The 17,376-nt window shown below is 25.6% G+C and overlaps 1 protein-coding gene across 2 annotated transcripts in view; it reads right to left on the bottom strand.

Annotated features, from left to right (window-relative positions):
• The window catches only part of LOC117169590 (tyrosine kinase receptor Cad96Ca), a 91,268-nt gene that overhangs the window by 24,215 nt on the left and 49,677 nt on the right, over positions 1-17,376 (bottom strand). For both annotated transcript variants that reach the window (XM_033356038.1, XM_033356037.1), the window contains 2 exons: positions 10,940-11,181; positions 6,078-6,193 (listed from right to left, as the gene is read on the bottom strand). In XM_033356038.1, the coding sequence (XP_033211929.1) occupies positions 6,078-6,193; positions 10,940-11,181 (358 nt within the window). The remainder of the gene's footprint in view (positions 1-6,077; positions 6,194-10,939; positions 11,182-17,376) is intronic.

Genomic DNA, 17,376 nt, shown 5'->3' with positions numbered 1-17,376 from the left:
TTAAAATTTTAACGCTAAAAGTTTAATACTTATTCTTTTTCTACATTATGAAATTTCAAATTAAATAATTTATATTCAAACAACATTTTAAATTCAATAAATACCTTTAATTACGCAAATATTATTATGGAGTTATTTTTAAGTTGAAAAAATAAAACACACGTTTACATTTTGCAATGACTAAAAAATTAATAGAAATAATATATTAATAAATTGATTTATTACATTTAATATAAAAAATAATATAAAGGAAGACCTGAGACTCTGAATTAAAAATATTTTATTGATAAATCATGAAAATTTTTATTTAAAAATAAAATTATCGGAATAAGTGATATATTAATTTCAGTCCTTATCAAGACTTTCGGATTGAAACAGTTACAGATCCATTTTAAAAATTATTTATTTATTTATATTTACTGCATTTATCTACTGCATTTTAATTATTTAAAAAACTAATAAAATCGAACTTTGGCAGATTTTTCTTCTGAAAATTCGTAAAATTGCCGGTTTCCTGGTCCGGCGACCACCTTGTTTTATATTTAAAAATCTTCAATTTTAAATGCTTCTAATTTTTAATTTTTTAAGCCTCTAAAACTACAATTTCCAAATTCTTTAAATTAAAATATAGGTTTAAAAATTAAAATGGAACATTTTTAAAGTGAAAGATTTTTGAAATCAAGCAGTCTACACTGAATGATATAATAAGTTATAAAAATCACAATTTAACAAATTATTTAAAAAACGGTTGAAATCAAAGTTGGACATTATTTTTATTCTAAAAACTTTCTAAAATTCACGGAAATTTTTATGAAATCTTACTGAAATTTTTGAATCCTTTTAATCTTTTAAATCATTGTGAAATATTTTTAATCTGATAAATTTGTGTAATATCACTTGAAATATTTAAAAACTTTGTGAAATATTTAGATCTTTGTGCAATCTTTCGAGATCTTTAAAATGTATACAAAATTTGTGAAATCATTGAATTTTTGTGACATATATAAAGATCTTGAAAATTTTTATGAAATCTGAAATATTTGTGAATTAATTAAAATATTTGTGTTATCTTTTAAAATCTTTGAAATACTTGTGATATCTTTTTAAATCTTTAAAGTCTTTATGAAAGGTTTGAAATATCTTTGGTAATTTTTTTAATCTTTTTGATATCTTTTGAGGTCTTTGTGAAAACTTCATGTAATCCTTGAAATATCTTTGTCAAATCTTTAAATCATTGCGAAATATTTTGAGAGCTTTTAAAACTGTGACACATTTATGAAATCATTGAAATTTTTGTGTCTTTTCAGCCCTTTGAAATTTGTATGAAATCTTTCTGAAAAATTTGAAATCTTTTAATCATTTAAATAATTGTGAAATATTTTAAACCTTATAAATTTGTGTAATATCGCTTGAAATATTTTAAAAGTTTCTACAATATTTTAAATATCTGTGTCAAAACTTTAAATCTATGCGAAATCTTTTGAGATCTTTGAAATTCGTTAAATCGACCTTTGAAATTATAAAATCTGGTTTTGGATAAAATAAATCTGGTTTTCTAGTGTCTCAAATTTCTGTGTATGATTCTTGAAAAAGGAACCGTAACATTTAAAAAAATAGGAGAAAGGGTCAGTATTCTCAATGTTATGTATTTTAGGGGATTTTGAAATTGACGTGGAAAAACAGGGGAAAAAGGGGACAGACTGTGATCTTTAAAATTTAATTTGAAGATTTAAAGAGCAAAAAACCAGAGCTTAAATCTAACCTGCTGCAGTGAATTACGTAAGAAAGAAGAAGAAATGTTTCTTCAAATTAGAAAACGACACCGATAGTGACGGTGAAAGAGAAAGTGGTCTAAGTCACATTTCACTTTTTTAAATGAAATCATTTCTTCACGATCTGAATTAATTTCGAGAGGGAAGGAAAGTTCAGAAGGCACTAAATTATTAATAAAAAAGACATGATACATTTAATAACTCTGAAATTCTGGACGTACATTTAAATCTGGAAATCGGATCTGGGACACTTTCTCAGACTTTCTAGCGAAATTTAATTTTTGCTTCTGAGTTTTTATTATTTATTGGATTAATTCTCAATATTGGGAAATCGATAAATAATTTAGGAAAGCTGTATTATTTAAAAAGATATTTAGAAGTCTTAGAAGTTAAAAACAAATTATTCAAAATTTGAAAATATTTCTAACAATTTTAAAGAAAATTAAATTTTTTAAAGATTTTGAACAAAAAGTTTAGAAGCCTTTTTGGAATTATTAATTGTTTTGAGTAATTAATTTTCAGAGAAATTTGAGAAAGGTTTCAAAACATTTCAAAAGATGTCCGAAATTGTCAAAAAATACTGAGGAAGAGTTTAAGACAATTCATTTTATTATACAGAAATTGTTTTTCAATTTAGGAAAAATTCAAGTAATTTTAAATGAAATTTAATAAGAAGGTAAAGAAGTTTTAATAAGATAAAAAAATAATTTAAAATATAAAAAATAATTTTAAAAAATATTCTTAAGATTCATGGGAAAATTAAAAAACTTTCAAACCCTTTTAATTGCTTTCCTAAACTTTCGAAAAAGTATGTAAAAGATTTTAAAGCAAAATTGGTCAATCTTGCAAGATAAAAAATTTGTAGAAAACACGCCAGTTAGTTTAAGAGATATTAAGAAGTTTTGAAAAAATTTAAAACCACATGTAGCTTTTTAATGATTTAAACAACAAATTTATAAGCATTTTAAATATTTCATAGAGATTCAGGAAAATAAAAAAATTCTTAAGATTCGTAGGAAAATTGTAAATGATCTTTTAATTAAAAAAAAATCAATCTTAGAGGATTACTTTAAAGATTTTAAAAAGATTTATAAAAATGTCGAAAACAAATCTGGAAGATTTTAAAGCATTTTGTTTTAATTTTAAAGGTTTAAAAAATGTTTAATAACTGAAAATTTAAAAAGTTAAAAAAAAATTTTAATCAAAATGTAGATTTTGGAAGATTCTGAAACAAATTTTAAAGGTGTCAGGTAAATAAGAAACTTTCCTTAAGATTCTTAGAAAATTTTTAGATAATTTTTTATTTAAAAAAAAAAAATTAATTTTTAAGAAAATTTACAAAGATTTTTAAACATTTCTAAAGATTTATAAAAGCCAACAAAATTTTAAGGAAATTTGTTTAGTTACACCGATTTTTTTTTTAATTTAAGGGCTAATTTGAATCTATTTAAAAAATATTAAGACGGTGTAAATGTCTTAAAAAGATTTAAAAAAAAGATAATTTAAAAAAGTTTTTTTTTACTGAAAATTTGGAAGATTCCGTTAAAAATATCTCAATGTTTTTAAAGAATTTTGACAACAAAATTTAAGACTCTTTATTAAAAAATACTAAAAGTTTCAAGAAAAAAAAAGTTTTCTAAGATTCATGGGAAAATTAAAATGACTTTTTATTTTGACAAATTAATTCTAAGAGAAAATTGAAAAAAATGTCAAATCATTTCAAATATTTTCTTAAAATTTCAAGAAATAATGCAAAAGATTATAAAGAATAATTTGCCAATTTTGTCACATTTAAAAATGTTGGAAAACTTTTTAGTATGTTTATGAAATATTCAGAAGTTTTAAAAAGATTCTAATTAATTTGAAACTTAAAAATATTTTCAAAAAATTAAAACAAAATCTAGATAATCAAAAGTTTCCAAAATTGTCGGAAAAGAATCTCGAAGAGTTTAACGTAACTTTTTTTTTAATTTGGAGAATGTTTGACAAATTTTAGGAAAAATTTCGAATCACTTTTAAAGTTATTTAGGAGGTTAAGAAATTGATGCTTAATTTTTAAAACAATTAGGAAAGATTCGTACTGTTTTAAAAGATATTTAGAAATTATAGAAGTTTTAAAAATATTAAAAATTAATTTATAATTCCAAAAAATTATAAATTTGTGTAACAAAATGCAGTATTTGAAAATGAAGCTTTTTAAGAATTTCGAAACGTTTCAAGAGAATTTTTAAATGATTTCCTAAAATTTCGGAAAAGAGTATAAAGTATTAATTGAAAACTTGAAAAGATTCTTTTTTTTTATTTTAATTTTTTTTATTTTGCAAGATTTTTTCAAATTTTAAAAAATATTCGAGGAATCCTAGAAGTGTCGAAAAATTTAGAATATTTTTAAACTTGAAAGGATTTCCGAAAATGTATAAAATATTTTTTAATTTCTCCAAAACTTCTAAAATTCCTGAACATCTTTTAAACTGACCCGATTTTTTCCTTTTATTTGTAAAATCCTGTAAAATTAACAGATTTTCTTTAGAATTTTGGAGACTTTTAGATCTCAGATTTAATTTCTAAAACAACAAAGTTAGTTTTACTTCCAACCAAGTAGTTTTATTTTCAACCGAAAACAAGAATTATTAACAAATATAATGAATGTTTTACTCGGATACTTGAATTTTCGAACAAAAAAATGACTTTTCTCCCAAAAAGACAATTTTTCTACAAAATACATGAATTTTCAGCGAAATAGTGGCATTTGCAGCTAAAAAATACCAACTTTTAACAAAATACTTGATTTTTTTACGAAAAAAAAGATCAATTTTCTATAAAAAATGAAATGGTTAAATTTTCAGTTTAAAAAATGTTATTAAAAAATATAAATATTAGATGTTAAAACTGCTGAATCTTCAGATGTAGTAGTTGAATTTTCAGCTAAAAATATGAATTTTTAATTAAGAAGGGTAATTTTGATCAAAAAAGACGAATTTTCAATTAAAAAGATAAATTGGTAACCAAAAATTGGATAGTAGAATTTCCAGTTGAAAAATTAATGTTCTACCAAATAGATTCATTTTCAATTAAAATTATGTAATTTTCTATTTAAATTGTCGCATTTTCCGGTAAAAAACTACTAATTTTCAACCAGAACAAAACTAATTAAAAAAATATAGTTATATTTTGCAAATAAAGAGATCAATTTTAAATTACAACGATGAATCTTTAACAACAAAATTAATTTTTAACAAAAGAGTAACTTTCAACCAATTAATTAAATCTTCATTCTTGAAAAAAAAATTAATTCTGATAGAAAAATGTAGTATTTGTCATTTCAACATAAAAACATTTTAATTTTTAATCATAAACAATTAAATTTTAAAAAATACATGAATTTTTAACCATTTAACACAATTTAATTCTATAAAAAAGAATAGAAATTTCAATAAAATAGTTCTGAATAATAATATAAAGCTACTTTTACAAATAATGAATAATTTCTATTCAATTTCATATTGTATTAAACAAAAATAACAACACTAGAAAAAGTTGGCTGACTTTAAAAAAAATTACCAGACATTTACAAATTTAAAAAATTTAATTTTTAGGTATGAGTTTTTACTGGATTAACCCTTAAAGGGCATACTGGGTGTAGAACACCCAGCGACTTATTTGCGCTTTAACAAAACGTACCAAATTCAAGAAAATGGAAGATTGGCGCCAGATTAACAAATTATATGAAAAACTATTTTTCTATGTCATTTTCACATAATTTTGATTTTTATCATTTTTATACGCAGTTTAAGATTAATAAAATAGTTTAATCACGCGAAATACGATGTTTCATTTTTCATGGAATTGAAGCTTTTATTTTTCTAAATAAATACCTTTTTGGAACGAACACTATAAGACTAATTTTATTTTTGAAGCGCCGTATCTCGGAAGTATTGAGGTAAAATTTTAAGTAAAAATATCAAAAACTTTAAAATTTATGACTTTTAGATTGAAAGAAGCCATTTTTTATTTTTTTGTTAACTACTTTAAATTTCAGAAACTGTTAAGAAACCTTTTCTCCTTGAACTAAATAGACTAAACATAATTAATTAATTTTATTGTAAAAAAACTATCCAATACCGTCGGCAGACCAAAAGTTTGAATACCCTTGGGTACCTAACACCCAGTATGCTCTTTATGTAATTTTACGGAAGTGTGCCCTTTAAGGGTTAATTTTCAATGTTAGGAAATTCGTCCTTATTTCTGATTAAGACTTAGGCATTTTTTATCGAAAAATTTTACGTTTGTTATTTAAATTCTTACCTAGTGTGTCCTGTATTAGATAGCGTTTCATTCTTTGATATCATAGCAAGAACTTCAGACTTGAGATCTACTTTTCCATCAGAAATGGTCACGTAGAAGAGAAGTTTCTGTCCACCCTGAAAAAATTCATTAAGAAAAGTCTTAGATGCATCTTTAAGATTGAATTTCAGACTCAGGAGAAGCATTTCTTTCAAAGTGATCGCGAACAAAGATAGTCATAATTCTTAAGCACTTTTTAGAAAATGTTAAGATTTTTAAAATCTATTTTTCCAGAATTTCAAATAAAATATACTTTATCTACTCAATTACTCTAAAAATATTATGGATAAATATCTCGTTGGCCATAAATTGAGTTGTATTCTGTGCTACATAAATAATTCATAAATTCGCCAATTTTCTCTTCCAATTTAGAAACTAAAGCAGCGCTAAATCGCAACGATACTTATTTTACAATTTTGGCATTTTACGCAGGATAAATAAAATATGTTAATTTGTTTACTGTTGCAATAGGTACAGACTTCATAGCAAAAAATAATATAAGGAAATAAATTATTTAAAAAATTAGATAACCTTTTACTACCAAAAAGGTCAGATTTCTATCAAACAAAGAATTTACCACAAAAAGCATGAGTTTAATATCAAATAGTTTTAACTTTTAACTAAAAAAGGTCAATTTTTAACAAAGAAAAATAATTTTCTACTATGAAAGATTAATTATTACGAGAAAAAATTAACTTTTTTCCAAAGAAGACGAATTTTGATCAAAATACATATATTTGCAACGCAATAGTTTAATTTTCAACTAAAAATGATAAGTTCTCAACAAAGAATGGAACAGTTAAATTTTTAGTTTGAATATGAATTTTCATCAACAACCAAAAAGAAATTTTAACCAAAAAGTATTAAAATTTTAAACAAAAAGCAGTTGAATTATTAAACAAACAAAAAACACAACGAATTTCCATCAAAATAGTTGAAAACTCCGAAAAAACAGATGAATTTTTAACGAAACTATTGCTTTTTTAACTTAAAAACCCGAAGTTTCAACCAAGAAGATAAATTTTCTACAGAAAAAACTAAGTTTTAACAAAATACATAAATTTTCATTTAAACTGTTGAATTTTCAACTGAAAAATATTATGTCTTCAATAAAAACAGAAAAAGAAAATATTTTTAGCCAAAAATGTAATGATTGATACTTGAATAAAAAAAAATTGAATTTAAAATTTAAAAAAAAATAGTTTAATTCAAACAAAAAAGACAACTTTTCAATACTATACGTGAATTTCTAAGTCAAAGAGATCAGTTTTCAACAAGAAGATTAATTTTCTACAAAAAAAAAAACGAATTTTCCATAAAATATATACCTTTTCTACCAAGTAATTGAATTTTCACCTTAAAAGATCAATGCTTAAGAAAGAAAATTATTTTTTTACTAAAAAGATGAATTTAAAAAAAAAGATAAATTTTGCTACCAAAAATAGAACGATTGAATTTTTAGTTAAAAAATTAATTTCTATAAACAAAAAAAAATTCAGTCAAACAGAGGGATTTTCAAAAAAAATAAAGAATAGTCAAATTTGACCAAAAAGATGATTTTTCAACAATATAGTTGAACCCTCAAACAAAACAGATACATTTTCAACGAAATAGTTGCAATTTTTACATAAATTTATTAATATTTTCTACAAAAAACTCATTTTTGACAAAATACATAAACTTTCATCTAAATAAAAAATTGTTTACAACAAAATAATTAAATAGTCTACTAAATAAATGAATCTTTAACAAAAGAAGTTTAACAGAGTAATTCAACTTTCAACAAAAAAGATTTTATTTTTAAAATGAAAACGTTTAATTCAACCGAAAGATAGAAATTTTCAACAAACCATTTGAATTTTCAATTAGAAAAATTATTATCAACACAAAAATGAATTTTTAACGAAAAATGTAATAGTTGATATTTCAACAAAAGTCAATTTAATATAAAAAACAGTTAATAGTTTATAGTTAAATCTTCAATAAAATTTTCAATTTCCAACAAAAAAGTTGACTTCAATAAAAAAGGATACTTTTTAACAAAATTGTTCAATTTTTTAAAACAAAAATATGCATTTTTGCTAAGATGAATATATTTCAACAAAATACACGAATTTTTGAACCAATAGTTGAATTTTCAACTCAAAAGAATATATTTATAATTAATCATAAAATATTTAAATATTTGGTTTAAAAACAATTGAAAAAAACAACTATTTTTTAAGAAAATAGTTTGATTTTTTACCAAAATAGTTCAATTAAAAAAATTTTCAGTGTTCAAATAAAAAATATCAATTTTGAACCAAAAATGGAATATCTAAATTTTCAGTCAATAAAATTAATTTTTAAATAAAAGAAATTTGCAAAAAAACAGCATTCAAATAAAAAACATCAATTTAGAACCAAAAATGGAATATCTAAATTTTCAATCATTACAATTAGTTTTTGACTAAAACAACAAAATTTGCAACAAAACATTTGAAAATTATTTGAATGTATTAGCTTAATTGCGTCGAATTAACTGGATTACAAGTGAATTATTTCGAACAAATTGAACTACTCCAGATTACAAATGGATTACCCCGATTATTGGGGTTAAACCGGATTTCTAGTTTCAAGCAGTCGAAAAAACGCAAATATAATAATGTGAACTTTAAAAAAATTAAAATAAATCAGAATTAAAAAACATTTCTTTTTAAGGTGAATTTTGATGATTTTGAAAAAGATTTCAATGTTTTTAAAAAAATTTGAAAAAAATAAGACTTTTTTTTAAAGTTCTAAACGTTTCAAGAAAATAAACAAATTCCAAGATTATTGGGAAAAATTGAAATGATTTTTTATTTAAAAAAATTAATTCTAAGAGAGCATTGAAAAAGATGTTTTAAAAAGATTCTAATTAATTTAGAACTAATTAAAACAATATTTAGATTTTCGAAGGTTTCGAACAAAAAGTGTAGAAGCTTTTTAAGAATTCTATATGCTTTCAAGAATATGAATAAAATTTTTTAAGATTCCTAGGAAAATTAAAGATGATAGTTAAAGATTCAGTTCGAAAAATTAATTTTTAAGAAGCAAACAAAATTCATTTTAAAGATATTAGTTTAATTTTCGACCGAACTATTTTCATCTAAAATGCAGAATCTTTAACCAGTAAAGTGAAGTTTAAACGAAGTAGTTAAGGTTTCAACCAAGAAGATTAATTTTCAACTATAAAACAACAATTTCTAACTAATCCGGGAATCGCTAAATTTTTCAATATATAAATAAATCTTTGATAAAAAATATAATAATAATTTTCAACAAAAAGACGAATTTTCAAGAAAAAAATATCAATTTTGAACTAAAAACGGAATCTTTATACTTTCAATTAAAAAAATTGATTTTCAACAAAATAGTTCAAAATTATTTGAAAGTATCAGCGGAATTATGCCGAATTAACTGGATTACAAGTGGATTTTTAAGACTAAATCAGATTATCAGTTTGAATAATCAAGCGGTCGAAAAGAAAAATTAGGGAAATATAATAATATTAAAAAAATTAAATCAAATTAAAATTAAACAAAAATTAAATAAAAATTTATAATTTAATAAAAATAATAATTAAGTCGTTCAAACTTTCCCCTCGCATACTTTCTCTCCCATAATCCCCTAGATTGCACTACTCTCTAACTTCTTCCTCATCTGCTTCCCCCTCTCTTCACTCCGCCAGAAAACAATTCCATTCCCCTACTTCCTCTAACCTTTCATTTTTACCTTCACTCACTTATCCCAGTTCCTCTCCCATCACTTCCTATACTCCCCCCATTATTTCAAACATCTTCTCTGCTTCTTCACCAATCATTTCCTCTGCTTCTTCACCAATCATTTCCTCTCTTTCCCCCTACTTCTTCTCTCACAATTTCCCTCACTTCCCCTACTCATTTTTCCATAATTTCCTTGACTTCCCTTACTTATTTACCCATAATATCCCCTCAGTTCCCCTACTAAACTTCCCTCATTCCTGCACACTTTACCTCACTCCTAATGCGTGCCTCTGTATTTCCCCTTACTCCCTTACTTCCACTCCTATCATTCACCTTCAATCCTCCCTCGTAATTACCCCTCACTTCCCCTACTTTCGAGTTCTTAACATTTCTCAAAAAACCTAACCCTTTATTGGAAACCAATCTCTGTAATATAAAAAATTTGACAAAGTAGGCGCCATCTGCCTACAAAAAAGGGTTTAGAATCCTATATATTAAGACGCTAACTAAGTATTTTAAGCATCCACCTCCCATACTTTTCCTCCCCTTTTAAACCTCACTACACTTCAGATTTCGCTTCCCATCCCTTCCACAACTTCCTCCGTATATACTTCCCCTCTCCTCATCTCCAATACTTCCACCTCCCTACTTCCTCCTTATTCCCTCTCACTTCCTTACTAACACCACCCTAATTTTCCGTTATTTCCCCTCATTTCCCTTACTTAGAAAAAATTACAATGGACGGACACCCGACCGAAACTGTAAGGGTTTCTGCCCGAGATTAAGAAATCCTAAAAAGGGAAGTTTCTTGAAAACAGGGGAAAAAGAGGAATTCCTTAAAAAGGGGGAAAATGAGGAAAATAGGGTAAAGGTTGTGAAGTCTGTTATTAAAGCAGTCAATGACCCTTAAATCGACTTTAAAACTGATTCGAAGAATTTTGCTTCATGTCTTGAAGGAAGAAAAACAAGTAGAAGTATTTCAGGTCGACCTGAAACCACTTTTTACTCCTGAGGCTACGTAGGATTGATTCTCTTTATGAAGCAAAGTCTAGCCTAGCTAATGTGAGTCATCCTACTTACTCTTCCTTGAAGCGTATCATTTACAATTACGACTCCAGTTCTCTTGTCTATGGAAAAAGGCAAAGCCTCTTGTGAATCGGCATCTTTCTTTTCCAGACCAAAAGTTAATTCATCATCTTCACCATCCTCGGCTGTTATTTTCGTAACAAAATGTCCAACAGGGTCTGTGTCCAAAAGCCGAAAATTTCGGTCGAACCATACTACCGGCGGAGTGTTGTCGGCACTATTGCTGAATTGACCATCTGAAAAGAAAAAATAATTTTATTAGATTGCATTCGGCAAATTTATAGAACTTGCATGGCCTCATTTACTTCAAATTTATAAGAATTCGAAACAATTAAAAAAAATCCATAAAAGTCATAATGAAGTTCGCAACGTTTGGGAGCGTTCCACATTATGAGGATGTTTTCACTCATTTTTTATCCACCCACTTGTGACAATTTCGTGGTGTCCAAATAACAATGATCTATGTCAGAGGAATCAAATGAAAAGGTGCTAACTCGTGGTGACCAACTGAAAAGTTGCTACAAAGTTGAGGTCGCTGATGTCCCCAATTCAATTCATATTTTATGTTGAAGCCTCGAGAGTTCGTTATACGAGTTAGTACCTTTTCATTTAGTCTTAGCACTTTTTCATTTGGGCTTATTTGGTGTAGGTTCCACATGCGCTTTTCAAAATTTTTTTTATACTTTTAACATGAAATTTTGCTATTATCAGCGAAAACATTTCCACTTTGCAAATTAGTGTCTTTTTATAGAATTTTTGAAATATGAGGGTTTGATTTAGTTATTGTGAGCCAATGCATTTCGACGTTTAAAAATCGTTTTTTACAAATTTAAAAAATTTATTGCTACATTTTCGATAGGTTCCACATGTAGCGTTCTAAAAAGTTTGTGTTCGAAGAAAATTTTCACGAGCATGAGAATATGCTCGACCTTTATGTGCTTTGAGAATTTAGTGAGCATTTATAAGAATTTTGAATACAAATTTAAAAAATCGTATTTTCTGTCTTTATTAATAATAATTGTATTGTTTAAATTTCGCGGGAGAAGTTATCGCCTTAAATTAGGAAGGGCGCTTAATGTATACGGCAAAAGAAGTTAAAGTAATAGAAAACATATTATTTGCATCGAACAGTGCCTTATTCAGGGTTGCTACAATATCCCAATTTCTGGATTTTTCTATGCATAAAACCAACTATACACCTAGAAGGTTAACAATATTAATTCAAAAAATTTTGGTTTCTAAATACATTTGAAACACTTTATACATGAGTTTTCAAATCAAAAAGATAAAGTTAGAATCTAAGAAATGAACTTTTAACTAAAATGATGAATCGTCAACCAAAAATAAAAAATTTTAGACAAATAGTTGAATAAAAAAATAGTTAGTTGAACACAAAAGATTAATTTTCTACCAAAATAGACTCATTTTCAACAAAGTACATGAATTTTCATCTATAAAAGATCGATTTTCAACCAAAATTAGAATAGTTAAAATGTTAGAAAAATAAAGATTCAAACAAGAAAAAAAACGAATTTTTAACAAAATAATTCAATTTTAAACCCAAAAAATTAATTTTCGACCAAAAAAAGATACGGTTTCAATCAAATATAAAAACTTTCAATTAAAAAAGATAAATTTACATACCAAAACTAGAATATTTTAATTTTCAGTTAGGAATATAAATTTTAAACAAAAAAACGAGTTTTTAGCCAAAATAATGAATTTTCAAGTAAAATTGGAATAGTTACATCTTCAGTTAAAAAAATTAATTTTCAACTAAAAAGAAATGAATTTTTATCCAAAGAAATTATTTTTAATCAGAGTGATCAATTTTCAACACAAAAAATGAAGCTTTGAGCAAATAGTTCAATTTTCACCCCAAAAGACGAATTTGTAACTAAATATATATTTTTCAACTAAATAAATCAATTCTTCACAAAGAATAGTTGAATTTTCTATAGAACAGAACATTTCTACCAAAAAAGGTAAGTTTACCACAAAAAATGAAATCTATAAAGTAAATTTTCAACTAAAATGAATAATCGTCAAATGAAAAAACTTTAATTTTCAACCAAACACATGAATTTTTAACTAAAAAGATGAATTTTGTACTAATAATAAAAGAATTGAATTTTCAGTCAAAAAAATTAATTTTTAACTGCAGAAATGAATTTTCAATCACAAAGATAAAGTTTCAACTAATGAGAGTATTCTTTTACCAAAAAGACGGATTAAAAAAGCAGTTGAATTTTCACCTAAAACAAATAAATTTTTGACTAAAATAAGAATAGTTAAATTTGCAGTTAAGAAATGATTAAAGAAAAAAATTAAACTAAATTTTCAACGAAATAGAATAATTTTCAACCAAGAAGATTAATTTTTTTCGAAAAAGATCAATTTTCGACAAAAAATGGAACAGTTACATTTTCAGTTAAAAAAATTATTTCTAAATAACAACAAATTAATTTTCAACCAAAAATATCAGTTACCAACCAATAAGCTGAATTTTCTGACAAAATAAACGAATTTTTAACATATTACGTCAATTCTGAACCTGATATTCGAATTTTCAAAAGAGTTTTCAACCGAAACGACAAATTAGTCACCAAGAAGCTTAAATATTGTCCCACAAATTAGAATTTTCAATAAAATATAGGAATTTTGAACCAAATATTTTAATATTTCAACTTAAAAAGATAAATTTGGAACCAAACATGTTCTAGTCAAATTTTTAGTTAAAAGAATCAAATATAGTTGCAACTTTTATCCACAATAATAAAATAAACTTCTACTTTAGTTTTTGAGTATTAGTTTTAGGTATTATATTTCTTTTAATCACCACGTTTCGAGACCTCTTGAGTCCAAAAATGGTCTCCATACAATTTTAGACCTGTTCATGGCTAATAATGAATTTCATCACCGCCCTTGGCCCTTTTTTTAATTATCTTCTATGAACGTTTTTTCATTGTAAACGTATATAAAATCCGTTATTTTCTTCCCACTTATATACGTCAGCAGAACATAGGCCCTCTTTACCGTCTAATATGTTGTAATGGACAACAGACAACTTTCATTGAACCCAAAACGCCACAGCGATCGTTTGGATTAAAACGTCTCAAACATTACTTTGCTTCTTTTAAAATTGAGGGCCATTGTGTTATATTTTACATGTTCCTTTTTCTTTTAACTAATGGGCATGGTTTGCCTTCTAAACCCAAAATAATTCATTTAAAAGACCATTGCATTTTTGAAAATAAGTATATGCAGGGTGGCTGTTTTAATCAAATAGTCATCTGTTTCTAAATTTCATGGAGTTCTAAAACATACGACGATCAATCACATTTTTACTTGTTTCTGAATTTCATACGGTTCTAAAACGTAAAGCGATCAATCACATTGCCATTTGTTTCCGAATTTCATGCAGTTCTAAAACATAAAGCGATCAATCACATCGCCATTTATTTCTGAATTTCATGCAGTTTCATTCCTTTTCTTTTAGAAATGTATGAAATTCAGAAAAAATTAAAATTCTGATTAATCGTCTTATGTTTTAGACCTTTATAAAATTCATAAACAAGTAAAAATATGATAGATCGTTTTATACATTAGAAATGCATGAAATTCAGAAAAAAGGAACAATGTGATTGATCGTCTTATGTTTTAGAACTTTATAAAATTAAGACACAAATCACAATGTGATTGGTCGCCTTAAGTTTTAGAACTGTAAGAAATTCTGAAACAAGTAAAGATGTGATTGATCATCGATTTTTTTAGAAATGCAGAAACAAATCACAATGTAAATAATCGTCTTATGTTTTAAACCTTCATGAAATTCATAAAGAAATTACAATGTGATAGATCGTTTTAGAACTGTATGAAATTCAAAAACAAGTGAAACTGTGATTGATCGTTGTATGTTTTAAAACGGCATGAAATTCAGAAAGAAATGACAATGTAAATTATTGCCTTTTGTTTTAGACCTGCATGAAATTCATAAACAAGTAATAATGTGAGCGATCGGCTCATGATGAAAAACTGCATGAAATCAAGACACAAATCACAATGTGATTGATCGTCGTATGTTTGAGAACAGAATGAAATGTAGCAACAAATGAAAACGTAAATTATCGTCTTATGTTTTAAACCTGCATGAAATTCATAAACAAATTACAATGTGATTGATCGCCTTACGTTTTAGAACTTTATGAAATTCAAAAACAAGTGAAAATGTGATTGATCGTTGTATATTTTAAAACTGCATGAAATGCAGAAAGAAATGACAGTGTAAATTATTTCCTTTTGTGTTAGACCTGGATGAAATTCATAAACAAGTAATAATGTGAGTGATCGGTTCATGATTAAAAACTGCATGAAATCAAGACACAAATCACAATGTGATTGATCCCCTACGCTTTAGAACTTTATTAAATTCAGAAACAAGTAAATATGTGATTGATCATCGAATGTTTTAAAAATGCATGAAATGCACAAACAATTTACAATGTGAATTATCGCTTTATGTTTTAGATCTGCATGAAATTCATAAACAAGTAAAAATATGATTGATCGTCTTAAACATTATAACGGTATGAAATTCAGAATAAAGTAACAATGTGATTGATCGTCTTATTTTTTAGAACTACATAAAATTAAGAAAAAATAACCATGCGAATGATCGGCTTATGTTTTAGAACTGCAAGAAATTAAGACACAAATCACAATGTGATTGATCGCCTTACGCTTTAGAACTGTAAGAAATTCAGAAACAAGTAAAAATGTGATTGATTGCCGTATGTTTTGAAACTAAATGAAATGCAGAAACAAATGATAATGTAAATTGAAGCCTTATGTTTCAGAACTGCAAAAAATTGTGAAAAAATAACAACATTATTGATCGCCTTACGTTTTAGAACTATATAAAATCTAGAAACAAGTAAAAATGTGATCGATCGTCGTATGTCTTAGAACTGCACGAAATATAGAAAAAAATCACAATGTAAATTACCGCATTATGTTTTAGATCTGTGTACAATTAAGAAAAAGGAACAATGCCAGTGATCAGCTTATTTTTTATAACTGCATGAAATTCAGAAACAAGTAAAAATGTGATTGATCGTCGTATGTTTTAGAACTAAATGAAATGCAGATATAAATGACAATGTAAATTGAAGCCTTATGTTTTAGAACTGCATAAAATTAAGAAAAAATACCAATATGATTGATCGCCTTACGTTTTATTATTATATGAAATCTAGAAACAAATAAAAATGTGATTGATCTCGTATGTCTTAGAACTGCACGAAATGCATAAAAAAATCACAATGTAAATTATCGCATCATGTTTTAGACCTGCATAAAATTCATAAAGAAGTAACAATGTGATTGATCGTCTTATATTTTAGAACTGTATGAAATTCTGAAACAAGTAATAATGTGATTGATTGTCGTATGTAGGCTTTCCCACTCCTCCAAATTTGCATAATTACCATAATTTTCTTTTTCCTAACACGCTAACTCCGCAAGACAACAAATTATTAAAAATTGCAGACACTGCAGATTAAATAGAAAACGATCATCCATTGTTGACACGTCCAACACTTATATAATATACGTCACTTTCAGAGAATCTGAGAATATTTCGACATTTTTTCAGAATTTATAATAATTAAAAACGTTTCTTAGTATTTTTGCACCATTATTATGTTCAATTATTAGAACTAATAGCAGTAGTAAACTTTTTAAAGTGTATACCTTCAATCATTAAAGTACAAATTCTTTTAAATATTTCGTTTATTCTAGAAAAATATGGTTTTCTCTTTGTCTGAAACTGAAAAGATAATATTCTCCTTTGTCGTTTTTTATCAAATGCACGTGTCAGTGTAAAATGCAAACATATTTAAAAACCAGCTATTCTTGCATGCGATTGCATGATATTTTAGGATTTTAACGTGTCTTCTAAAAAAAACATCCAGGACTTTTTCAGCACAAACATTACAATTTTTCCAGGAACCTTTCTTATAGTTGTATTTTCAACCGACAAAGATGAATTATTAAGCAAAAGATGAAATTATTAACAAAAAAGATTGAAGATTGAAAATTAAAAAAAAATAATTGCATGATTGAGAAGAGAGTTTAATTCTTAACAATCAGTTGAGTATCCAACTAAAATGGACGGATTTTGAACAAAATACTTGAATTTTCAACAAGATAGTTGAATTTTTACAGAATATTGAAATTTTCAACTACAAAAATCAAATCCTAAACAAATAGTCGAATTTTGAAATAAAAAATATTATGCTTCAACTCAAAACAGAATTAAGTTTTAAATATGAAAAGTTGAATTTAAAAAAAGCTGATTTCTCAGAAAAATATGAAATAGTTTGTATTGCAAAAAAATGAAAAAATTGCAACCAGAGTTCAATGATCAAAAT

Source organism: Belonocnema kinseyi, chromosome 3, assembly GCF_010883055.1.
Source record: "Belonocnema kinseyi isolate 2016_QV_RU_SX_M_011 chromosome 3, B_treatae_v1, whole genome shotgun sequence".
Classification (NCBI taxonomy): Eukaryota; Metazoa; Arthropoda; class Insecta; order Hymenoptera; family Cynipidae; genus Belonocnema; species Belonocnema kinseyi.
This window is presented reverse-complemented; position numbering and strand designations above follow the sequence as displayed.